At 42.6% G+C, this 26,570-nt stretch overlaps 1 protein-coding gene and 1 long non-coding RNA gene across 2 annotated transcripts in view; both read left to right on the top strand.

The window, feature by feature from the left end:
* LOC120040669 (NACHT, LRR and PYD domains-containing protein 3-like) overlaps positions 1–19,326 on the top strand; it is a 45,847-nt gene extending 26,521 nt beyond the window's left edge. The window contains exons 5-10 of the mRNA XM_038985747.1: positions 259–301; positions 858–1,128; positions 4,084–5,848; positions 6,133–6,306; positions 8,282–8,402; positions 18,737–19,326. Coding sequence (XP_038841675.1) covers positions 259–301; positions 858–1,128; positions 4,084–5,848; positions 6,133–6,306; positions 8,282–8,402; positions 18,737–19,264 — 2,902 coding nt within the window. The 3' untranslated portion in view covers positions 19,265–19,326. The remainder of the gene's footprint in view (positions 1–258; positions 302–857; positions 1,129–4,083; positions 5,849–6,132; positions 6,307–8,281; positions 8,403–18,736) is intronic.
* Positions 19,327–22,474: 3,148 nt separating this feature from the next.
* On the top strand, positions 22,475–23,491 carry LOC120040667. The gene is made up of 2 exons (XR_005475717.1): positions 22,475–23,066; positions 23,108–23,491. It is a non-coding gene; the product is annotated as an uncharacterized LOC120040667 (long non-coding RNA).
* Positions 23,492–26,570: the final 3,079 nt, after the last annotated feature.

Here is a 26,570-nt window from a genome sequence, read left to right on the forward strand (position 1 = left end):
ATTATTTGTCTCTCTGAAATGAAAACATCAAGTGATTTTTAAACAAATACATGTCTGTCATTGAACAATCCCATGCCATGATTAGATAGTGGAAAAACACACCAATCTCTTTCAGAAATGCTTTAAACAATAAAAGCTAATTTACTAACATTTCTGAAAATGGATATATAGTATTTTAGGAATGAAACTCTTCTTATGTTTCCCCATCTGAGCTCAGAGTAGATGAGAGATGTAATGTTTGTCTCTGTTGTGTTGAAGCCCAATCAAGCAGGAGAGACCAGCCTCCCCTGTACCCAGTTGTGTGTCCATGAAGAGTGACTGGTCTATGGAACAACCTATACGGTTTAGAGAGGGAGACTTTTCTACTGAACAAAGGTAAGAAGAACTCATGGGTCATGGTCAGTGAGTTAAACAACACTGTCTCTAGTCATTTCTCCTCTCCCATTTTCACATTTATTTTCTTGTTTTCATAATCCATAGGCTAATCCTTTTGTCCATTTTCATAGTCCTAAAACAATATTAAACAAACACAACATTCCCTCCCTGTGTGTGTGTGTGTGTGTGTGTGTGTGTGTGTGTGTGTGTGTGTGTGTGTGTGTGTGTGTGTGTGTGTGTGTGTGTGTGTGTGTGTGTGTGTGTGTGTACGCCCTGGATGAGGAGATGTAATCTCATGTTTTGTCCACAGAAACCAACAGGAGAGATCAGAGTCAGAGATTCTCAGTGGTCCGTCTTCCCAGAGTCATCAAACAGACCTGGCCTCCATATTCACTGTATGTGGTCCTGTTATGTACATTTGTTTTTGTTTACCTCAAGTAAAGTTGATCTGTCAATCATTCATTAATGTGTTAATGAGAAAGCATTTTGTCTCTGGCTTAACTCATTTACTTAATTTATTCCAGATGCTTGAAGAGAAAATTATGACATTTGTGAAGAACGAGCTGAAGATGTTCAAGAGGATTCTTAGTCCAGAACTCCCAGAAGGCTTTGAGAGTCAGAAGCAGGATAAGGAAGTGGTGGATGCTGAAGATGAGAAGCAGGAGAGCAGTGCCAGAGAGGGGGCTCTGAAGATCACACTGCACGTCCTGAGGAAAATAAACCAGAAGGAGCTTGCTGACACACTGGAGAAATGTAAGATCTGTCTGCCTCATGTTGAATGATGTTTTCTAACATTTAAAAGCTGTAGCTAAAGTACAGCTAAAGTAGCTGTGTAACTCAATGATATTGTTGCAGCCTTAACTAGAGGTTGACCGATTATGATTTTTCAACGCAGATACCGATACCGATTATTGGACGACCAAAAAAGCCGATACATTTTTTTTTACATTTCCTTGTAATAATGACAATTACAACAATACTGAATGAACACTTATTTTAACTTAATATAATACATCAATAAAATCAATCTTGCCTCAAGTAAATAATGAAACATGTCCAATTTGGTTGAAATAATGCAAAAACAAAGTGTTGGAGAAGAAAGTAAAAGTGCAATATGTGCCATGTAAGAAAGCTAACGTTTAAGTTCCTTGCTCAGAACATGAGAACATATGAAAGCTGGTGGTTCCTTTTAACATGAGTCTTCAATATTCCCAGATAAGAAGTTTTAGGTTGTAGTTATTATAGGAATTATAGGACTATTTCTCTCTATACCATTTGTATTTCATTAACCTTTGACTATTGGATGTTCTTATAGGCACTTTAGTATTGCCAGTGTAACAGTATAGCTTCCGTGCCTCTCCTCGCTCCTCCCTGGGCTCGAACCAGGAACACAACGACAACAGCCACCCTCGAAGCAGCGTTACCCATGAAGACCAAGGGAAATAACCACTCCAAGGCTCAGAGCGAGTGACGTTTGAAACGCTATTAGCGCCCGCTAACTAGCTAGCCATTTCACATCGGTTACACCTGCCTCATCTCGGGAGTTGATAGGCTTGAAGTCATAAACAGCGCAATGCTTGACGCACAACGAAGAGCTGCTGGCAAAATGCATGAATGTGCTGTTTGAATGAATGTTTACGCGCCTGCTTCTGCCTACCACCGCTCAGTCAGATACTTAGATACTTGTATGCTTGTATGCTCAGTCAGATTATATATATTATCTAGCAGGACACACTAGATAATATCTAGTAATATCAAACATGTGTAGTTAACTAGTGATTATGATTGATTGATTGTTTTTTATAAGATAAGTTTAATGCTAGCTAGCAACTTACCTTGGCTTACTGCATTCCTTGTGGAGTGCAACGAGAGGCAGGCAGGTCGTTATTGCGTTGGACTAGTTAACTTCTACTTCCTCAGAAACCCGGGTCCGGGAGCACCCCCCACCACCCCCACCAGTAAAAAAGCTGACTAGCATAGCTAGCATAGCGTCACAAGTAAATAGTAGCATCTAAATATCATTAAATCACAAGTCCAAGACACCAGATGAAAGATACACATCTTGGTAATCAAGCCATCATTTCTGATTTTTAAAATGTTTTACAGGGAAGACACAATATGTAAATCTATTAGCTAACCACGTTAGCAAAAGACACTTTTTTTTTACTCCACCAGTTTTTGACTCCATCACTAGCTATCACAAATTCGACCAAATAAAGATATAAATAGCCACTAACCAAGAAACAACCTCATCAGACGACAGTCTGATAACATATTTATTGTATAGCATAGGTTTTGTTAGAAAAATGTGCATATTTCAGGTATAAATCATAGTTTACCATTGCAGCCACCATCACAACTCGACTAGAATAACTACAGAGAGCAACGTGTATTACCTAATTACTCATCATAAAACATTTCTTAAAAATACACAGCGTACAGCAATAGAAAAACACAGATCTTGCGAATCCAGACAATATTTCAGATTTTCTAAGTGTTTTACAGCGAAAACACAATAAATCGTTATATTAGCATACCACAAGTGCAATCATTACCCCAGCATTGATTCAAAGCAAAAATAGCGATAACGTTATCACCACCAAAATATATTAATTTTTTCACTAACCTTCTCAGAATTCTTCAGATGACAGTCCTGTAACATCATATTACACAATCCATATAGAGTTTGATCGAAAATGTGCATATTTAGCGGCACAAATCGTGCTTACACAATGGAAATACTGTCCAACTACTCAAGCAATCTGCCCGGCGCCATCTTGGAAAGACACCTATTTTTATTAAAAACTATTCATAAACTTGACTAAAAAAATACAAGTTGGACAGCAATTGAAAGACAAATTAGTTCTTAACCTGAAGATTCCAATATTGGATCCCCCGAGCTGACAAGGTGAAAATCTGTCATTCTGCCCCTGAACGAGGCAGTTAACCCACCGTTCCTAGGCCGTCATTGAAAATAAGAATGTGTTCTTAACTGACTTGTTAAATAAAGGTGTAAAAATTAAAAATAGAAAAACATCTGCAAAATCGGTGTCCAAAAATACCGATATCCGATTGTTATGAAAACTTGAAATCGGCCCTAATTAACCCACCGTTTCTAAGCCGTCATTGAAAATAAGAATGTGTTTTTAACTGACTTGCCTAGTTAAATGAAGGTGTAAAAAAAAAAAAAAGACAAAATCGGTGTCCAAAAATACCGATTTCCGATTGTTAAATAAATAAATAATAAATAAAGAAGGGAAAAAAGAAAGGTGTAAATAAATAGATAAATAAATAGGTGTAAATAAAGGTGTAAAAAAAAAAAAAACATCTGCAAAATCGGTGTCCAAAAATACCGATTTCCGATTGTTATGAAAACTTGAAATCGCCCCTAATTAATCGGCCATTCCGATTAATCGGCCGACCTCTAGCCTTAACACAACACCCAGTGACCTCATCAAGTAGCAGCAGGGATGTGTTGTGGTGATTAATTTAGAGAGAGAGAGAGAACATTAATAATACCATCAATAATACCAATAATAATATAATCAGTCACACCAGTCTGTAATGCATTATGAAAACATTTACACATTTATACAGTCAGTTAAGAGAATCAATTATTATAATGTAAAACGTTATAACCGTCTTACAATACTGTAGTCATTAAAACAGACGTAATATTAATATCCTCTGTGTTATTTCTAGATTCAGATGAGCTTGCTGTGATTTGCCAACGTGAACTCAAATCTAATCTAAAGAAGAAGTTTCAATGTGTATTTGAGGGTATCGCTAAACAAGGAAACCCAACACTTCTCAATAAGATCTACACAGAGCTCTACATCACAGAGGGTGGAACAGGAGAGGTCAATAAGGAACATGAGCTGAGACAGATTGAGACAACAACCAGGAAACAAGCAAGACCAGAGACTGCAATCAAATGTAACGACATCTTCAAACTCTTAACTGGACAAGACAAACGTATCAGATCTGTGCTGACAAAGGGAGTCGCTGGCATTGGAAAAACAGTCTCTGTGCAGAAGTTCATTCTGGACTGGGCTGAAGGAAAAGCAAATCAGGATGTCCAATTTGTATTTTCATTCCCTTTTCGGGAGCTGAATTTGATGAAAGGGGACAAATACACTTTCATTGAACTTCTCAATCACTTCTCCATGGAAACCAAACAATCAGGATTCTCCATCTACAACAAGTACAAAGTTCTGTTCATCTTTGATGGTCTGGATGAGTGCCGACTGCCCCTAGACTTCCAGAAGAACAAGATCTGTTGGGACGTCACAGAGTCAACCTCAGTGGATGTTCTGCTGACAAACCTCATCAAGGGAAATCTGCTTCCCTCTGCTCTCCTCTGGATAACTACCCGACCTGCAGCAGCCAATAAGATCCCTTCAGTGTGTGTTGACCAGGTGACAGAGGTACGAGGGTTCAATGACCCACAGAAGGAGGAGTACTTTAGGAAGAGATTCAGTGATGAAGACCTGGCCAGCAGAATCATCTCACACATAAAGACATCAAGGAGCCTCCACCTCATGTGCCACATTCCAGTCTTCTGTTGGATTTCTGCAACAGTCCTTGAACACATGCTGAAACATAAGAGAGAAGAGATGCCCAAGACTCTGACTGAGATGTACACACACCTTGTGGTGTTTCATACCAAACAGAAGAATGAAAAGTATCTTGGAAAAGAAGAGACAGGTCCACACTGGAATAAAGAGAGCATTCTGTCACTGGGAAAACTGGCTTTTCAGCAGCTTGTGAATGGCAATCTGATTTTCTATGAAGAAGACCTGAAGGAGGCTGGCATTGATGTCAATGAAGCCTCAGTGTACTCAGGATTGTGCACACAGCTCTTTAAAGAGGAATGTGGGCTGTACCAGGACAAGGTGTACTGCTTTGTTCATCTGAGCATTCAGGAGTTTCTGGCTGCTGTATATGTGTTCCTCTCATTCATCAACAACAATGAGAATCTAATGGACAAACTGCAAACAAACAACAAGTCTGAAATTACTTTCTACAAGAGTGCTGTGGATAAAGCCTTACAAAGTGAGACGGGAAACCTGGACCTTTTCCTCCGCTTCCTTCTGGGCCTCTCACTGGAGTCCAATCAGAAGCACTTCCGAGGTCTACTGACAAAGACAAGAAGCAGCTCACAGACCCATGAAGAAACAGTGAAGTACATCAAGGAGAAGATCGGGGAGAATCTCTCTCCAGAGAGGAGCATCAATCTGTTCCACTGTCTGAATGAACTGAATGACCATTCTCTAGTGGAGGAGATCCAAAGCTACCTGAGCTCAGGAAGTCTCTCAAAACCCAAACTGTCACCTGCACAGTGGTCAGCTCTAGTCTTTGTGTTGCTGACTTCAGAAAAGGAGCTGGATGTGTTTGACCTGAAGAAATACTCCAGATCAGAGGAAGGTCTTCTGAGGCTGCTGCAAGTGGTCAAAGCCTCCAGAGCTGCTCTGTGAGTAAATAAAATGACATATAAGAACAAATCATCAGGAAGCAATATTCAGTTTAGAGAAAATGATGTATTGTAATATGTATATAATATTATATTGAATAACATACTGAATCAATGCATTGATGTTTACATTAGTATAACAAAATGACCATATAGTTCTAGAAGACAGAAGATAAATCTTTATGTTGTTTGGGAGAATTAACTAAATGCATCTGCCATTGTCCTTATACACTACTGGTGTTAAATTAACAGTGTTTTTGACGTCATGATGATCTCTTTGTCAGGCTGTCAGGCTGTGGAGTCACAGAGGAAGGTTGTGCTGCTCTGGTCTCAGCTCTGGAGTCAAACCCCTCACACCTGAGAGAGCTGGATCTGAGTAACAATGACCTGAAGGATTCAGGAGTGAAGCTGCTCTCTGCTGGACTGGGGAATCCCCACTGTAAACTGGAGACTCTGAGGTCAGTATTCCTGTAGTTGGTCAACAAGTGATAACTGTTCAACAGATCCACATGTGTTTACCAGACACACATAGTCCACACCATATGTGTTTGGACAGTAAAAGCTTACAGTTTTACATTTGGTGTTATGCCCCAGCATGTTGGATTTGAGATATAATGTTTCGTATTAGATAACAGTACAGAATGTCACCTTTCACATACATATTTATGTATGTACAGTGGCTCGCAAACGTTTTCACCCCCTTTTTGTTGCCTAAAAACCTGTAATTAAAATAGATGTTTTGGGGGTTTGTATCAGTTGATTTACACAACATGCCTACCACTTTGAAGATGCAAAATATTTTTTATTGTTAAACAACCAATAAATAAAAAAGAAAATAACTTGAGTGTGCATAACTATTCACCCCCCCAAAGTCAATACTTTATAGAGCCACCTTTTGCAGCAATTACAGCTGCAAGTCTTTTGGGGTATGTCTCTATAAGCTTGGCACATTTAGCCACTGGGATGTTTGACCATTTTTCAAGGCAAAACTGCTCCAGCTCCTTCAAGTTGGATGGGCTCCGCTGGTGTACCGCAATCTGAAAGTCATTCCACAGATTCTCAATTGGATTGAGGTCTATGCTTTGACTTGACCATTCCAAGACATTTACATTCTTCCCTTTTAACCACTCGAGTGTTGCTTTAGCAGTCTCAAAATCTCTGGAAGACTGAAACAGGTTTCCCTCCATAATTTCCCTGTATATAGCGCCATCCATCATTCCTTCAATTCTAACCAGTTTCCCAGTCTCTGCCGATGAAAAACATCCCCACAGCATGATGCTGCCACCACCATGCTTCACTGTGGGGATGGTGTTCTCGGGGTGATGAGAGGTGTTGGGTTTGCGCCAGACATAGAGTTTCCCTTGATGGCCAAAAAGCTAAATAAACTCTTAGTGTCCTGATTCAGATCTGTTTAAACCATCTCTTAGTTTCCTGATTCAGATCTGTTCAAACCATCTCTTAGTTTCCTGATTCAGATATGTTTAAACTAACTCTTAGTGTCCTGATTCAGATCTGTTTAAACCAACTCTTAGTTTCCTGATTCAGATCTGTTTAAACCATCTCTTAGTTTCCTGATTCAGATCTGTTCAAACCAACTCTTAGTATCCTGATTCAGATCTGTTCAAACCATCTCTTAGTTTCCTGATTCAGATCTGTTTAAACCAACTGTTAGTGTTATTATTCATTATTTATTTATGATTTGTATTAATCAAGGCATAATCAGGATTCATTTAGTATTGTTTAGAAACGTGTTATCTACTCCCTTAGACAGAAAATTACTCCAGTCATCATCCACAGTTCAGTTACTATTGGGCAAAACACAACCCAAAACACAACCAAAACAAACTGCAGATGCAACCAATGAGTTTGGAACCAAATACTACACTTTCGACTACTTTAATACACTAAGTAAATTGATCAGAATATTTACGACTTCTTCAAATTATCAAAGTATGGGGGGACTAGATACATAAAGTGCTTTCATTTCTAAATGGTGAAACAGATATGTATTAAAATACCCTCAAATTAAAGGTGACATTATATACTGTCACCTCATATGAAACATTTGATCTCAAATCCCAAATTCTGGAGTATAGAGCCACATTAAAAATGTTAGCTTCACTGTCAAAATAGATATGGTGTGGACTGTATACTCAATACAATCTAAATCTGATACCTCACTGTCTGTCTTTTGACTGATACTGCTTTTTAAACTGGTCTGGTCAGTCTACTCAAATATTTGTACTATACATTTTTCTCTCTACAAGCAATACTTTGATAATTGTAATTTCTAATAATGAAACATCAATTTATGAATAGATATGGCAGGTTTCAGGACATAGATGTATCTGAATATGCTGAAAAAATATTCTGCCACTATTTTCACCACCAAAGAATATCAGTGTGATTTTAATATGATTTGACTCTTTGCAGGCTGTCAGGCTGTCTAGTCACAGAGGAAGGCTGTGCTTCTCTGGTCTCCGCTCTGGAGTCAAACCCCTCACACCTGAGAGAGCTGGATCTGAGTAACAATGACCTGAAGGATTCAGGAGTGAAGCTGCTCTCTGCTGGACTGGAGGATCCACACTGTAAACTGGAGACTCTGAGGTCAGTATTCCTGTAGTTGGTCAACAAGTGATAACTGTTCACCAGATCCACATGTGTTTACCAGACACACATAGTCCACAACATATGTGTTTGGACAGTGAAGCTTACAGTTTTAAATGTGGTGCTATGCTCCAGCATTTTGGATTTGAGGTAGAATGTTTCATATTAGGTGACAGTACAGAATGTCACCTTTTATTTGAGGTTAATGGTGAGAGGTTAGCATGTTTTGTTGTAGCCTCTGTTATTGGTAATGGTGAGAGGTTAGCATGTTTTGTTGTAGCCTCTGTTATTGGTAATGGTGAGAGGTTAGCATGTTTTGTTGTAGCCTCTGTTATTGGTAATGGTGAGAGGTTAACATGTTTTGTTGTAGCCTCTGTTATTGGTAATGGTGAGAGGTTAGCATGTTTTGTTGTAGCCTCTGTTATTGGTAATGGTGAGAGGTTAGCATGTTTTGTTGTAGCCTCTGTTATTGGTAATGGTGAGAGGTTAGCATGTTTTGTTGTAGAATCTGTTATTGGTAATGGTTAGCATGTTTTGTTGTAGCGTCTAACTTTCTCACGCATATTATTTTTAATTATTTTTATTTCACCTTTATTTAACCAGGTAAGCTAGTTGAGAACAAATTCTCATTTGCAACTGCGACCTGGCCAAGATAAAGCATAGCATTTCGACACATACAACAACACAGCGTTACACATGGAATAAACAAAACATAGTCAATAATACAGTCGAACAAAAGAAAACAAAAAGTCTATATCTACAGTGAGTGCAAATGAGGTAAGATAAGGGAGTTAAGGCAATAAATAGGCCATGGTGGCGAAGTAATTACATTATAGCATTTAAACACTGGACTGGTAGATGTACAGAAGACGAATGTGCAAGTAGAGATACTGGGGTGCAAAGGAGCAAGATAAATACATAAATACAGTATGGGGATGAGGTATATAGATGGGCTATTTACAGATGGGCTATGTACAGGTGCAGTGATCTGTGAGCTGCTCTGACAGCTGGTGCTTAAAGCTAGTGAGGGAGATAAGAGTCTCCAGCTTCAGAGATTTTTGCAGTTTGTTCCAGTCATTGGCAGCAGAGAACTGGAAGGAGAGGCGGCCAAATGAGGAATTGGCTTTGGGGGTGACCAATGAAAAATACCTGCTGGAGCGCGTGCTACGGGTGAGTGCTGCTATGGTGACCAGTGAGCTGAGATAAGGCGGGGCTTTACCTAGCAGAGACTTGTAGATGACCTGGAGCCAGATGGTTTGGCGACGAGTATGAAGCGATGGCCAGCCAACGAGAGCGTACAGGTCACAGTGGTGGGTAGTATATGGGGCTTTGGTGACAAAACGGATGGCACTGTGATAAACTGCATCCAATTTGTTGAGCAGAGTGTTGGAGGCTATTTTATAGATGACATCGCCGAAGTCGAGGATCGGTAGGATGGTCAGTTTTACGAGGGTATGTTTGGTTGCATGAGTGAAGGATGCTTTGTTGCGAAATAGGAAGCCGATTCTAGATTTCATTTTGGATTGGAGGTGCTTAATGTGAGTCTGGAAGGAGAGTTTACAGTCTAACCAAAATCCTAGGTATTTGTAGCTATCCACATATTCTAAGTCAGAGCCGTCCAGAGTAGTGATGCTGGACGGTCGGGCGGGTGCGGGCAGTGATCAGTTGGCCAGAAGTATACAGAATGGTGTCGTCTGCGTAGAGGTGGATCAAAGAATCACCAGCAGCGAGAGCGACATCATTGATGTATACAGAGAAGAGAGTCGGCCCGAGAATTGAACCCTGTGGCACCCCCATAGAGACTGCAAGAGGTCCGGACAACAGGCCCTCCGATTTGACAGACTGAACTCTATCAGAGAAGTAGTTGGTGAACCAGGCAAGGCAATCATTTAAAAAACCAAGGCTGTTGAGTCAGGCAATAAGAATGTGGTGATTGACAGAGTCGAAAGCCTTGGCCAGGTCGATGAATACGGCTGCACAGTAATGTCTCTTATCGATGGCGGTTATGATATTGTTTAGGACCTTGAGCGTGGCTGAGGTGCGCCCATGACCAGCTCTGAAACCAGATTGCATAGCGGAAAAGGTACGGTGAGATTCGAAATGGTCAGTAATCTGTTTGTTAACTTGGCTTTCGAAGACCTTAGAGAGGCAGGGCAGGATATTAATAGGTCTGTAGCAGTTTGGGTCTAGAGTGTCTCCCCCTTTGAAGACGGGGATGACTGCGGCAGCTTTCCAATCTTTGGGAATCTCAGACGATACGAAAGAGAGGTTGAACAGGCTAGTAATTGTGGTTGCAACAATTTCAGCAGATCATTTTAGAAAGAGAGGGTCCAGATTGTCTAGCCCGGCTGATTTGTAGGGGTCCAGATTTTGCAGCTCTTTCAGAACATCAGCTGACTGGATTTGGATGAAGGAGAAATAGGGGAGGCTTGGGCGAGTTGCTGTGGGGAGTGCAGGGCTGTTGACCGGGGTAGGGGTAGCCAGGTGGAAAGCATGGCCAGCCGTAGAAAAATGATTGAAATTCTCAATTATAGTGGATTTATCGTGGTGACAGTGTTTCCTAGCCTCAGTGCAGTGGGCAGCTGGGAGGAGGTGCTCTTATTCTCCATGGACTTTACAGTGTCCCAGAACCTTTTTGAGTTTGTGCTACAGGATGCAAATTTCTGCTTGGAAAAGCTAGCCTTAGCTTTCCTAACTGCCTGTGTATATTTGTTCCTGACTTCCTTGAAAAATTGCATATCACGGGGGCTATTCGATGCTAATGCAGAATGCCACAGGATGTTTTTGTGCTGGTCAAGGGCAGTCAGGTCTGGAGAGAACCAAGGGCTATATCTGTTCCTGGTTCTACATTTTTTGAAAGGGGCATGCTTATTTAAGATGGTGAGGAAGGCACTTTTTGTCACGTTCCTGACCTGTTTTCCTTGTTTTTGTATTTGTTTAGTATGGTCAGGGCGTGAGTTGGGGTGGGCATTCTATGTTATGTGTTTCTATGTTTAGGTTCATTGTCTATTAGCCTGATATGGTTCTCAATCAGGGACAGGTGTTTTACGTTTCCTCTGATTGAGAACCATATTAAGGTAGGTTGTTCACACTGTTTGTTTGTGGGTGATTGTCTTCCGTGTCTGTGTATGTCGCACCACACGGGACTGTTTCGTTTTCGTTCGTGTATGTAGTCTGTTCCTGTTCGTGCGTTCTTCGTGTTATTATGTAAGTTCGTTTGTTCAGGTCTGTTGACTTCGTTTATTGTTTTGTAGTTTGTTCAAGTATATTTTCGTCTTCATTATTATTATTAAAATCATCATGTATTCCACCTACGCTGCATTTTGGTCCAATCCTTCTCGCCTCTCCTCATCCGAGGAGGAGGAAAAATATGACGACCGTTACAGAATCACCCACCAACCAAGGACCAAGCGGCGTGGGAGAAAGCAACAGCGCACGAAGGAGGAATGGACATGGGAGGATGTTTTGGACGGCAAGGGTTGCTACACATGGGAGGAGATCCTGGCTGGAAAGGATCGCCTCCCATGGGAACAGCTGGAGGCGATTAGGAGAGCAGAGGCAACCGTAGAGAGGAACCGGCGTTATGAGGGTACGCGACTAGCACGGAAGCCTGTGAGTCAAGCCCAAAAAATTCTTGGGGGGGGCTACAAGGGAGTGGCGAAGTCAGGTAGGAGACCTGCGCCAACTCCCCGAGCTTACCGTGGAGAGCGAGAGTACGGGCAGACACCGTGTTATGCGGTAAAGCGCACGGTGTCTCCTGTACGTGTGCTTAGCCCAGTGCGGGTTATTCCACCTCCCCGCACTGGCAGGGCTAGATTGAGTATTGAGCCGGATGTCATGAAGACGGCCCAACGCATCTGGCCACCAGTGCGTCTCCTCGGGCCGGCATACATGGCACCAGCCTTACGCATGGTGTCCCCGGTTCGCCTACATAGCCCAGTGCGGGTTATTCCACCTCCCCGCACTGGTCGGGCTACGGGGAGCATACAACCAGGTAAGGTTGGGCAAGCTCAGTGCTCAAGGGAGCCAGTACGCCTGCACGGTCCGGTATTTCCGGCGCCACCTCCCCGCACCAGCCCAGTACCACCAGTACCTACACCACGCACCAGGCTTCCAGTGTGTCTCCAGAGCCCTGTTCCTCCTCCACGCACTAGGCCTATGGTGCGTGTCTCCAGCCCAGTACCTCCAGTTCCGGTACCACGCACCAAGCCTCCTGTGCGCCTCCAGAGTCCTGTGCGTCCTGTTGCTGCTCCCCGCACTAGCCTGAAGGTGCGTGTCCTTAGCCCGGTACCTCCAGTTCCGGCACCACGCACCAGGCCTACAGTGCGCCTCAGCCGGCCAGAGTCTGCTGTCTGCCCAACGGCGCCTGAACTGTCCGTCTGCCAAGCGCCGCATGAACTGCCCGTCTGTACTGAGCCTTCAAAGCCGCCCGTCTGTACTGAGCCTTCAAAGCCGCCCGTCTGTACTGAGCCTGCAAAGCCGCCCGTCTGTACTGAGCCTGCAAAGCCGCCCGTCTGCCATGAGCCTTCAGAGCCGTCTGCCAGACAGGAGCCGCTAGAGCCGTCCGCCAGACAGGAGCCGCTAGAGCCTTCCGCCAGACAGGAGCAGCCAGAGCCTTCCGCCAGACAGGAGCAGCCAGAGCCTTCCGCCAGACAGGAGCAGCCAGAGCCTTCCGCCAGACAGGAGCAGCCAGAGCCTTCCGCCAGACAGGAGCAGCCAGAGCCTTCCGCCAGACAGGAGCAGCCAGAGCCTTCCGCCAGCCATGACCAGCCAGAGCCGTCAGCCAGCCATGACCAGCCAGAGCCGTCAGCCAGCCATGACCAGCCAGAGCCGTCAGCCAGCCATGACCAGCCAGAGCCGTCAGCCAGCCATGACCAGCCAGAGCCGTCAGCCAGCCATGACCAGCCAGAGCCGTCAGCCAGCCATGACCAGCCAGAGCCGTCAGCCAGCCATGACCAGCCAGAGCCGTCAGCCAGTCCGGAGCTGCCCCTCAGTCCGGAGCTGCCCCTCAGTCCGGAGCTGCCCCTCAGTCCGGAGCTGCCCCTCAGTCCAGAGCTGCCCCTCAGTCCGGTGTTGCCCCTCATTCCGGTATTGCCCCTTAGTCCGGTGCTGCCCCTTAATCCAGTGGGGTTAATTTGGAGGGTGGTCATAAGGAGGAGGTTACGAAAGCGGGGATTGACTATGGTGGGGTGGGGACCACGTCCTGAGCCAGAGCCGCCACCGTGGACAGATGCCCACCCAGACCCTCCCCTAGACTTTAGGTGGTGCGCCCGGAGTTCGCACCTTGAGGGGGGGGTGGGTCTGTCACGTTCCTGACCTGTTTTCCTTGTTTTTGTATTTGTTTAGTATGGTCAGGGCGTGAGTTGGGGTGGGCATTCTATGTTATGTGTTTCTATGTTTAGGTTCATTGTCTATTAGCCTGATATGGTTCTCAATCAGGGACAGGTGTTTTACGTTTCCTCTGATTGAGAACCATATTAAGGTAGGTTGTTCACACTGTTTGTTTGTGGGTGATTGTCTTCCGTGTCTGTGTATGTCGCACCACACGGGACTGTTTCGTTTTCGTTCGTGTATGTAGTCTGTTCCTGTTCGTGCGTTCTTCGTGTTATTATGTAAGTTCGTTTGTTCAGGTCTGTTGACTTCGTTTATTGTTTTGTAGTTTGTTCAAGTATATTTTCGTCTTCATTATTATTATTAAAATCATCATGTATTCCACCTACGCTGGATTTTGGTCCAATCCTTCTCGCCTCTCCTCATTCGAGGAGGAGGAAAAATATGACGACCGTTACACTTTTAAAGAATGACCAGGCGTCCTCTACTGACGGGATGAGGTCAATATCCTTCCAGGATACCCGGGCCAGGTCGATTAGGAAGGCCTGCTCGCTGAAGTGTTTTAGGGAGCGTTTGATAGTGATGAGGGGTGGTCGTTTGACCGCAGACCCGTTACGGATGCAGGCAATGAGGCAGTGATCGCTGAGATCTTGGTTGAAAACAGCAGAGGTGTATTTGGAGGGCAAGTTGGTTAGGATGATATCGTTGAGGGTGCCCGTGTTTACGGATTTGGGGTTGTACCTGGTGGGTTCATTGACAATTTGTGAGAGATTGAGGGCATCAAGCTTAGATTGTAGGATGGCCGGGGTGTTAAGCATGTCCCAGTTTAGGTCACCTAGCAGCACGAGCTCTGAAGATAGATGGGGGGCAATCAGTTCACATATGGTGTCCAGGGCACAGCTGGGGGCAGAGGGTGGTCTATAGCAAGTGGCGTCGGTGAGAGACTTGTTTCTGGAAAGGTGGATTTTTAAAAGTAGAAGCTCGAATTGTTTGGGTACAGACCTGGATAGTAGGACAGAACTCTGCAGGCTGTCTCTACAGTAGATTGCAACTCCACCCCCTTTGGCAGTTCTATCTTTAAACAGATTCAGATCTGTTTAATCCAACTCTTAGTGTCCTGATTCAGATCTGTTTAAACCAACTCTTAGTGTCCTGATTCAGATCTGTTTAAACCAACTCTTAGTTTCCTGATTCAGATCTGTTCAAACCAACTCTTAGTTTCCTGATTCAGATCTGTTCAAACCAACTCTTAGTATCCTGATTCAGATCTGTTTAAACCAACTCTTAGTTTCCTGATTCAGATCTGTTCAAACCAACTCTTAGTATCCTGATTCAGATCTGTTTAAACCAACTCTTAGTTTCCTGATTCAGATCTGTTTAAACCAACTCTTAGTGTCCTGATTCAGATCTGTTTAAACCAACTCTTAGTTTCCTGATTTAGATCTGTTTAAACCAACTCTTATTTTCCTGATTCAGATCTGTTTAAACCAACTCTTAGTTTCCTGATTCAGATGTGTTTAAACCAACTCTTAGTTTCCTGATTCAGATCTGTTTAAACCAACTCTTAGTTTCCTGATTCAGATCTGTTTAAACCAACTCTTAGTTTCCTGATTCAGATCTGTTTAAACTAACTCTTAGTTTCCTGATTCAGATCTGTTTAAACCAACTCTTAGTGTCCTGATTCAGATCTGTTTAAACCAACTCTTAGTGTCCTGATTCAGATCTGTTTAAACCAACTCTTAGTTTCCTGATTCAGATCTGTTTAAACCAACTCTTAGTTTCCTGATTCAGATCTGTTTAAACCAACTCTTAGTGTCCTGATTCAGATCTGTTTAAACCAACTCTTAGTTTCCTGATTCAGATCTGTTTAAACTAACTCTTAGTTTCCTGATTCAGATCTGTTTAAACCAACTCTTAGTTTTATTATTCATTATTTATTTATGATTTGTATTAAGGCATAATCAGGATTAATTTAGTATTGTTTAGAAACGTGTTATCTACTCCCTTAGACAGAAAATTACTCCAGTCATCATCCACAGTTCAGTTACTATTGGGAAAAACACAACCCAAAACACAACCAAAACAAACTGCAGATGCAACCAATGAGTTTGGAACCAAATACTACACTTTTGACTACTTTAATACACTATAAGTAAATTGATCAGAATATTTACGACTTATTCAAATTATCAAAGTATGGTGGGACTAGATACATAAAGTGCTTTCATTTCTAAATGGTGAAACAGATATGTATTAAAATATCCTCAAATAAAAGGTGACATTATATACTGTCACCTCATATGAAACATTTGATCTGAAATCCAAAATGTTGGAGTATAGAGCCACATTTAAAATGTTAGCTTCACTGTCAAAATAGATATGGTGTGGACTGTAAACTCAATACAATCTAAATCTGATACCTCACTGTCTGTCTTTTGACTGATACTGCTTTTTAAACTGGTCTGGTCAGTCTACTCAAATATTTGTACTATACATTTTTCTAACTGCAGTCAATACTTTGATCATTTGTCATTTCTAATAATGATACATTCATTTTATGAATAGATATGGCAGGTTTCAGGACACAGATATATCTGAATATGTTAAAAAAATATACTGCCACTATTATCACCACCAAAGAATAGCAGTGTGATTTTAATATGATTTGACTCTTTGCAGGCTGTCAGGCTGTCTAGTCACAGAGGAAGGCTGTGCTTCTCTGGTCTCAGCTCTGAGGTCAAACCCCTCACACCTGAGAGAGCTGGACCTGAGCTACAATCACCCAGGAGACTCAGGAGTCAGACTGCTCTCTGCTGGACTGGAGGATCCACAATCCAGACTGGAGAAACTCAAGTATGTAGAGGATTTATGTCAATGTTCATATCAGACATGTTTGATTTATCAGGCTGGTTAAGACAAACATTCTTACCACCACTTGGACAAGGTTATATGCTGACTGTGTGTGTGTGTGTGTGTGTGTTTCTGTGTCCAGTGTGTGTGTGTGTCCAGTATGTGTGTGTGTGTGTGTCCACAATGTATTTGTGTGTGTGTGTGTGTGTGTGTGTGTGTGTGTGTGTGTGTGTGTGTGTGTGTGTGTGTGTGTGTGTGTGTGTGTGTGTGTGTGTGTGTGTGTGTGTGTGTGTGTGTGTGTGTGTCCAGTGTGTGTGTGTGTGTGTGTGTGTGTGTGTGTGTGTGTGTCCAGTGTGTGTGTGTGTGTGTGTGAGTGTGTGTGTGTCCAGTGTGTGTGTGTGTGTGTGTGTGAGTGTGTGTCCAGTGTGTGTGTGTGTGTGTGTGTGTGTGTGTGTGAGTTCAGGTGTATCCCTCAATGACTGTCTGTTCTTCTGCTTACCGCTACAGTGTGGAACATGGTGGAGAGAACAGAATGAAACCTGGGCTTAGAAAATGTGAGTGTTGACTGCTGTGAAGAATATGACTAAGAATAAGTCTTAATTCAAGTTAAGTCAAAGTCAAAGACCACCATCATTACTTACTTGGTCATATTAAATATCAGCTGTAGTTCTACAGAAGCAGAAATCAGGGACACCAACGTTTACAAAGAGTTGCAAAGACAATGTGTGTGTGTGTGTGTGTGTGTGTGTGTGTGTGTGTGTGTGTGTGTGTGTGTGTGTGTGTGTGTGTGTGTGTGTGTGTGTGTGTGTGTGTGTGTGTGTGTGTGTGTGTGTGTGTGTGTGTGTGTGTGTGTAATTAATGTGACTAAGCGTGTTTTATATTACCATACAGTGTAACATATGATCATTCAACAAGTCTCAAGTTACCTTAACTTCTCCTTTTGATACCTAGAAACATCTACATTAAATTAATTAAATTAAATTAATTAGTGAAAAGTGAGTTAATTTCTGAACCAATCATCCCGGATCCGGGATAATTGTCATCAGAAATGCTGACTAGCATACCTATTGCCACAGGTATATAATATAATATAATTTAATGAAATCACAATTGCAATATTGCAAAACACAGCTTCGCCTTTTGTTAATCCATCTGTCGTCTCAGATTTTGAAATTATGCTTTACAGCGAAAGCAATACAAGCGTTTGTGTAAGTTTATCGATCGCTCGACAAAACAATAAGTACACCTAGCATCAGGTAACTTGGTCACGAAAATCAGAAAAGCAATCAAATTAATCGTTTACCTTTGATGATCTTCGGATGTTTTCACTCACGAGACTCCCAGTTAGACAACAAATGTTCCTTTTGTTCCATAAAGATTATTTTTTATATCCAAATACCTCCGTTAGTTTGGCGCGTTATGCCCAGGAATCCACCGGAAAGAGCGGTCGCGACAACGCCGACAAAAATTTCAAATCATCCATAATGTCCACAGAAACATGTCAAATGTTTTTTATAATCCATCCTCAGAGTGTTTTTCAAATATCTATTTGATAATATATCAACCGGGACAGTTGGTTTTTCAATAACACCGGGAGTAACAATGGCTGCCTTTCTCTTTTGCGCACAAGTCACTCTGAGAGCCCCCACCTATCCACTTACGCAATGTGGTCGTTCACGCTCATTCTTCAAAATAAAAGCCTGAAACTATGTCTAAAGGCTGTTGACACCTTAGGGAAGCCATAGAAAAAGAAGTCTGGTTGATATCCCTTTATATGGGCAATAGGGATGCATAGGAACAGAGAGGTTTCAAAAACAGGGTCACTTCCTGATTGGATTTTCCTCAGGTTTTAGCCTGCAATATCAGTTCTGTTTAACTCACAGACAAAATTTTACAGTTTTGGAAACTTCAGAGTGTTTTCTATCCTAATCTGACAATTATATGCATAATCTAGTTTCGGGGTTGAGAAATAGGCAGTTTCAAATGGGTATGTGTTCTTAGCCAAAAACGAAAATATCGCCCCCTAGTCTTTAACCTTCTAATGTGAATGATGATGATTTCTAATTTTGTGTCTGGTTTCATCCATCAGATGTCTGTGATCTCACACTGGACCTAAACACAGTAAACAGACACCTCTCTCTGTCTGAGGAGAACAGAAAGGTGACATGTAGGAGAGAGGAGCAGCCGTATCCTGATCACCCAGAGAGATTTGAGGACTGTGGACAGGTGCTGTGTAGAGAAGGTCTGACTGGTCGCTGTTACTGGGAGGTAGAGTGGAGTGGGGAAGGGGCTGTTATAGGAGTGACATATAAAGGAATCAGCAGGAGACGAGAGGTTAATGACTGTTGTCTTGGATACAATGACAAGTCCTGGAGTCTGGACTGCTCTGACAACAGTTACTCTGCCTGTCACAATAATAATCACACTACCATAGACGTCCACTCCTCCAGCTCCCACAGAGTAGGAGCGTATATGGACTGGCCAGCCGGCACTCTGTCCTTCTATAGAGCCTCGTCTGACACACTGAACCACCTGATCACATTCACCTCCACATTCACTGAGCCCCTCTATCCAGGGTTTAGGCTTTTGTGGGTTGACTCCTCAGTGTCTCTTTGTCAGACACACTGATACACACACTGACACACACACTGACACAAACACTGACACACACACACACACACACACACACACACACACACACACACACACACACACACACACACACACACACACACACACACACACACACACACACACACTGGACACACACTGCACACACACTGGACACACACACTGACACACACAGGACACACACACTGTGCACACAAACACACACAGGATACACACACAGAATACACACACCTGTATGCATCATGAACACAAACACACATTTCTTCAGTAACACGTACACGCCACACACACACACACAGACACACACATTGTCAAAGCAACTCTTTGTAAACGTTGGTGTCCCTGATTTCTGCTTCTGTAGAACTACAGCTGATATTTAATATGACCAAGTAAGTAATGATAGTGGTCTTTGACTTTGACTTAACTTGAAATAAGACTTATTCTTTGTCATATTCTTCACAGCAGTCAACACTTGCAAGTCCAGGTTTCATTGTGTTCTCTCCACCATGTTCCACACTGTAGTGGTAAGCAGAAGAACAGACAGTCATTGAGGGATACACCTGAACTCACACACACACACACACACACACACACACACACACACACACACACACACACACACACACACACACACACACACACACACACACACACACACACACACACACACACACAGGATACACACACTGGACACACAGGCAAACACACACACACTGGACACACACACACACTGGACACACACACACACACACACACACACTGGACACACACACTGGACACACACACACACGCACTGACACACACACACACACACACACACACACACACACACACACACACACACACACACACACACACACACTGGACACACACACTGGACACACACACACACACACACACACACACTGGACACACACACACTGGACACACACACTGGACACACATATTACACACAAACACTGGACACACACACACAAACACACACACTTGACACACATTCTAGACACACACTAGACACACACACACAGACTGGACACACAAATACTGGACACACACTGGACACACACACACACACTTGGCACACATTCTAGACACACACTAGACACACACACACACAGACTGGACACACAAATACTGGACACACACTGGACACACACACACACACACTTGGCACACACACACACTGGACACACACTAGATACACACATACACAGACACACACACACTGGACACAGATACTACACACAGACACTGGACACACACACACACACACACACACACTGACACTCACACAAATCAAATACATTTATTTATATAGCCCTTCTTACATCAGCTGATATCTCAAAGTGCTGTACAGAAACCCAGCCTAAAACCCCAAACAGCAAGCAATGCAGGTGTAGAGGCACGGTGGCTAGGAAAAACTCCCTAGAAAGACCAAAACCTAGGAAGAAACCTAGAGAGGAACCAGGCTATGAGGGGTGGCCAGTCCTCTTCTGGCTGTGCCGGGTGGAGATTATAACAGAACATGGCCAAGATGTTCAAATGTTCATAAATGACCAGCATGGTCAAATAATAATAATCACAGTAGTTATCGAGAGTGCAGCAAGTCAGCACCTCAGGAGTAAATGTCAGTTGGCTTTTCATAGCCGATCATTCAGAGTATCTCTACCGTTCCTGCTGTCTCTAGAGAGTTGAAAACAGCAGGTCTGGGACAGGTAGCACGTCCGGTGAACAGGTCAGGGTTCCACAGCCGCAGGCAGAACAGTTGAAACTGGAGCAGCAGCACGGCCAGGTGGACTGGGGACAGCAAGGAGTCATCATGCCAGGTAGTCCTGAGGCATGGTCCTAGGGCTCAGGTCCTCCGAGAGAGATAAAGAAAGAGAGAAAGAGAGAATTAGAGAGAGCATACTTAAATTCACACAGGACACCGGATAAGACAGGAGAAGTACTCCAGATATAACAACTGACCCTAGCCCCCCGACACATAAACTACTGCAGCATAAATACTGGAGGCTGAGACAGGACGGGTCAGGAGACACTGACAAACACACACGCACACTGGACATGGGTACACACACACATGCTGGACACACACAAGACACACACACACACACACACAGACACACACACAAACACAGACACACACAAAGACTGGACACACACACATACTTGGCCATCACACACACTGGACACACACTAGACACACACACTGGACACACACACTGGACACAAATACTACACACAGACACCGAACACACTCTCACACAAACTGGCACACACACACACACACACACACACACACACACACACACACACACACACACACACACACACACACACACACACACACACACACACACACACACACACACACTGGACAAATACACACTAGACACACATACAGGACACTCACACACTGACACACACACTTCATGTTTCAGCATGATAATGAACGGCCCGATGTCACAAGGATCTGGACACAATTCCTGGATGCTGAAAATGTCCCAGTCCTCCATGGCCTGAGTACTCACCAGACATGTCACCCATTGAGCATGTTTGGGATGCTCTGGATAGATGTGTATGACAGCGTGTTCAATTCCGCCAATATCCAGCAACTTTGCACGGCCATTGAAGAGGAGTGGGACAACATTCCACAGGCCACAATCAACAGCCTGATCAACTTTATGTGAAGGAGATGTGTCGTGCTGCATGAGACAAATGGTGGCAACACCAGATACTGACTGGTTTTCTGATCCACACTCCTACTGTTTGATTAAGGTATCTGACAAACAGATGCATATCTGTATTCCCAGGCATGTGAAATCCGTAGATTAGGGCCTAATGTATTTAGTATTTCAACTGACTGATGTCCTTATATGAAATGTGACTCAGTAAGATCTTGTTGGGTTTATTTTATTGTTCAGTGTTAATAAAAAGAGCAGTTGTAAATGTTTTATGTTTGATATGATGTTAGTAACACTCTGAAGTCATTCCATCCTTTCACTAAATGGTAGTAACACTCTGAAGTCATTCCATCCTTTCACTAAATGGTAGTAACACTAAGTCATTCCATCCTTTCACTAAATGGTAGTAACACTAAGTCATTCCATCCTTTCACTAAATGGTAGTAACACTAAGTCATTCCATCCTTTCACTAAATGGTAGTAACACTAAGTCATTCCATCCTTTCACTAAATGGTAGTAACACTAAGTCATTCCATCCTTTCACTAAATGGTAGTAACACTAAGTCATTCCATCCTTTCACTAAATGGTAGTAACACTAAGTCATTCCATCCTTTCACTAAAGCTCTAAAGTAACTTTTTATTGACAGATGCCTCATTTAAATGTTCTGGATGTTGATGAAAGGAAATCCCATATAGCCTACTGGCCAGGACTTTGTTATGACATCTTCTGATTGGGTGTCTCAGGTCAGGACTTTGTTATGGCATCTTCTGATTGGAAGTCTCAGGTCAGGACTTTGATATGGCATCTTCTGATTGGGTGTCTCAGGTCAGGACTTTGATATGGCATCTTCTGATTGGGTGTCTCAGGTCAGGACTTTGATATGGCATCTTCTGATTGGGTGTCTCAGGTCAGGACTTTGATATGGCATCTTCTGATTGGGTGTCTCAGGTCAGGACTTTGTTATGACATCTTCTGATTGGGTGTCTCAGGTCAGGACTGTGTTATGGCATCTTCTGATTGGGTGTCTCAGGTCAGGACTGTGTTATGACATCTTCTGATTGGGTGTCTCAGGTCAGGACTTTGTTATGACATCTTCTGATTGGGTGTCTCAGGTCAGGACTTTGTTATGACATCTTCTGATTGGGTGTCTCAGGTCAGGTCTGAGCCATGATCAGAATGTGTCTCTGTCCATTTCCAGCCCTGCCATTTCTACCTGTCCTGATCTAGTGTTTGACCCCTGACCTCCTCACACCGTCTCACTGTCCATGTCTGCTTATAGCTCCCACCTCCACTGTGTTATAATGGACCTTATGCTTGTTATGTCACCTCTGTAACCAGCTATCAAACATACTGACCTTTCTGACCCCGTCCCATGGCCCTACTTTCTAGAACTAAACATTTAAAGTCCTCTGAGTTTTGCTTACTGTCCATTTACTTATGTATTATGTATTTGTTGTATATTGGGGTTGTGCCGCAGAGCATCATGGGGGTTTGTATGTGTTGAGATGATCACGTTCCAGATAAATGGTTGAACTGATTCCTGTCTCCAGTCTCATCATTATTGAATTGTTATACAGACGTGCTTATGAAACCCACAAAACATAACAAAAGATTGGCGATGAGTAAGTCTGAATCTACAGGAACTATTCTGTCTGGAAGAAGTTGGTTTTTACAACTGTTTAAAACGGTTATTTGCTGTGGTACAGTCTAGGCTAATGTTAGAGCACAGTGTATTGCTAGCAGAGGCAAGTGCAGAGTTGAGCTAGCTAAGAGAGAGAGAGTTAGCATTGTCATGGATGGCAGAAAAGGACTCGAGATGGATGTCGGAGCAGGGAAACATCTTGATTAAAAAGGTGGGAATGTACATTGATTAAAGGAAAGGACATTTATTCAACTGTGAAGACGAACTTTGGAATTAAAAACTGCTAAATGAGCGAAGTGAATGAAGATCACGTGACTGAGGAACATATTGCTGTGGTTGAGGACAATACTGAAGTGAATGAAGATCACGTGACTGAGGAACATATTACTGTGATTGAGGACAATACTGAAGTGAAGGAAGATCATGTGACTGAGGAACATATTGCTGTGGTTGAGGACAATACTGAAGTGAAGGAAGATCACGTGACTGAGGAACATATTGCTGTGGTTGAGGACAATACTGAAGTGAAGGAAGATCACGTGACTGAGGAACATATTGCTGTGGTTGAGGACAATACTGAAGTGAAGGAAGATCACGTGACTGAGGAACATATTGCTGTGATTGAGGACAATACTGAAGTGAATGAAGATCACGTGACTGAGGAACATATTGCTGTGGTTGAGGACAATACTGAAGTGAATGAAGATCACGTGACTGAGGAACATATTGCTGTGGTTGAGGACAATACTGAAGTGAATGACAATCAGGATCCTATTGAGAAATGAAAAATGTCTGGAATTGTTGGAACCATTGGACAGTTTGATAAAAGTATTGAGCAGTGTAGCTCATATACAGAATGGTTTGAATATTTTGTTCATGTAAATTACATTGATGATGACAACATTGTGCTTACAGTTTTTAGTGTAATGGGGCCAAAGACATGTAATTTACTACGCAGCCTGCTACATCCAGACAGAACAGGTAATAAGACGTATAGGGATATTGTGGAGATACTTGAAGGACATTTTTCACCAGAACCACTAGTTAATGCTGAGAGGTTCAGGTTCCACAGGAGACATCAGGAAGAGGGAGAATCAGTACCAACGTTTGCTGCTGCATTAAAGAAACTATCAGAACACTGTGAGTTGAATGGTGTTCTAAATGACATCATAAGAGACAGACTAGAATGTGGGCTACAGAGTGAAGATACACTAAAGAGACTGTTGACTGAATGGTGTTCTAAATGACATCATAAGAGACAGACTAGAATGTGGGCTACAGAGTGAAGATACACTAAAGAGACTGTTGACTGAATGGTGTTCTAAATGACATCATAAGAGACAGACTAGAATGTTACTACAGAGTGAAGCTACACTAAAGAGACTGTTGACTGAATGGTGTTCTAAATGACATCATAAGAGACAGACTAGAATGTGGGCTACGGAGTGAAGCTACACTAAAGAGACTGTTGACTGAATGGTGTTCTAAATGACATCATAAGAGACAGACTAGAATGTGGGCTACAGAGTGAAGATACACTAAAGAGACTGTTGACTGAATGGTGTTCTAAATGACATCATAAGAGACAGACTAGAATGTGGGCTACGGAGTGAAGCTACACTAAAGAGACTGTTGACTGAATGGTGTTCTAAATGACATCATAAGAGACAGACTAGAATGTTACTACAGAGTGAAGCTACACTAAAGAGACTGTTGACTGAACGGTGTTCTAAATGACATCATTAGAGACAGAATACTATGTGGGCTACGGAGTGAAGCTACACAAGAGACTGTTGACTGAACGGTGTTCTAAATGACATCATTAGAGACAGAATACTATGTGGGCTACGGAGTGAAGCTACACTAAAGAGACTGTTGACTGAATGGTGTTCTAAATGACATCATAAGAGACAGACTAGAATGTGGGCTACGGAGTGAAGATACACTAAAGAGACTGTTGACTGAATGGTGTTCTAAATGACATCATAAGAGACAGACTAGAATGTGGGCTACGGAGTGAAGCTACACTAAAGAGACTGTTGACTGAATGGTGTTCTAAATGACATCATAAGAGACAGAACTAGCTGTCCATGGAACTAGCTGCTGAAGAGGCTCACCAGTTGAGTTCATCAGGAACTTAGTGGGTTCATCTAACAATCCTAATCACCAGCTGATACATTGTAATCTCATACACAGGGTTCACCTTCCACCTAGAAAACATCATTTAATGAACATCATAACCTCTCCTCTGTGTGATCTGTGTAATCAAGGTGCCTTGGGATCCTTTAATCAGATGTACTGGGAGTGACCAGGGGACATGTTTTGGAAAGAGGTTCCCTCTGTCTGATCTGCTGTAGTGGATATCACCATACCTTGTTCCTCCAAACTGTTATCACTTAATGATCATTCACCACTATCATTACAGAAAAGACCTTTAATGTTGGCAGGTTTGACAGCAACTAAAAAGATGTTGGACCTAAGATGGCTACCACCACACCTCATTGGTTCAGCACTTTATACATATCATATAATTGTATTTACCTGCAACTGGTTTCCATGATACACTGATATATTTTTTTTACAGTGTTGTCTCCAGCTGTTAATCATTCCTGCTGCTATTTGTTCTGATATATATTTTAACAGTATTGTGTCTCTATCTGCATATCCATCCCTGCTGCTATTTGTTCTGATATATATTTAACAGTATTGTGTCTCCAGCTGTTAATCATTCCTGCTGCTATTTGTTCTGATATATATTTTAACAGTATTGTGTCTCTATCTGTATAACCATTCCTGATGCTATTTGTTCTGATATATATTTTAACAGTATTGTGTCTCTAGATGTATAATCATTCCTGCTGCTATTTGTTCTGATATATATTTTAACAGTATTGTGTCTCTATCTGTATAATCATTCCTGCTGCTATTTGTTCTGATATATATTTTAACAGTATTGTGTCTCTATCTGTATATT

The sequence above is a fragment of the Salvelinus namaycush genome, unplaced genomic scaffold (assembly GCF_016432855.1).
Source record: "Salvelinus namaycush isolate Seneca unplaced genomic scaffold, SaNama_1.0 Scaffold371, whole genome shotgun sequence".
Classification (NCBI taxonomy): Eukaryota; Metazoa; Chordata; class Actinopteri; order Salmoniformes; family Salmonidae; genus Salvelinus; species Salvelinus namaycush.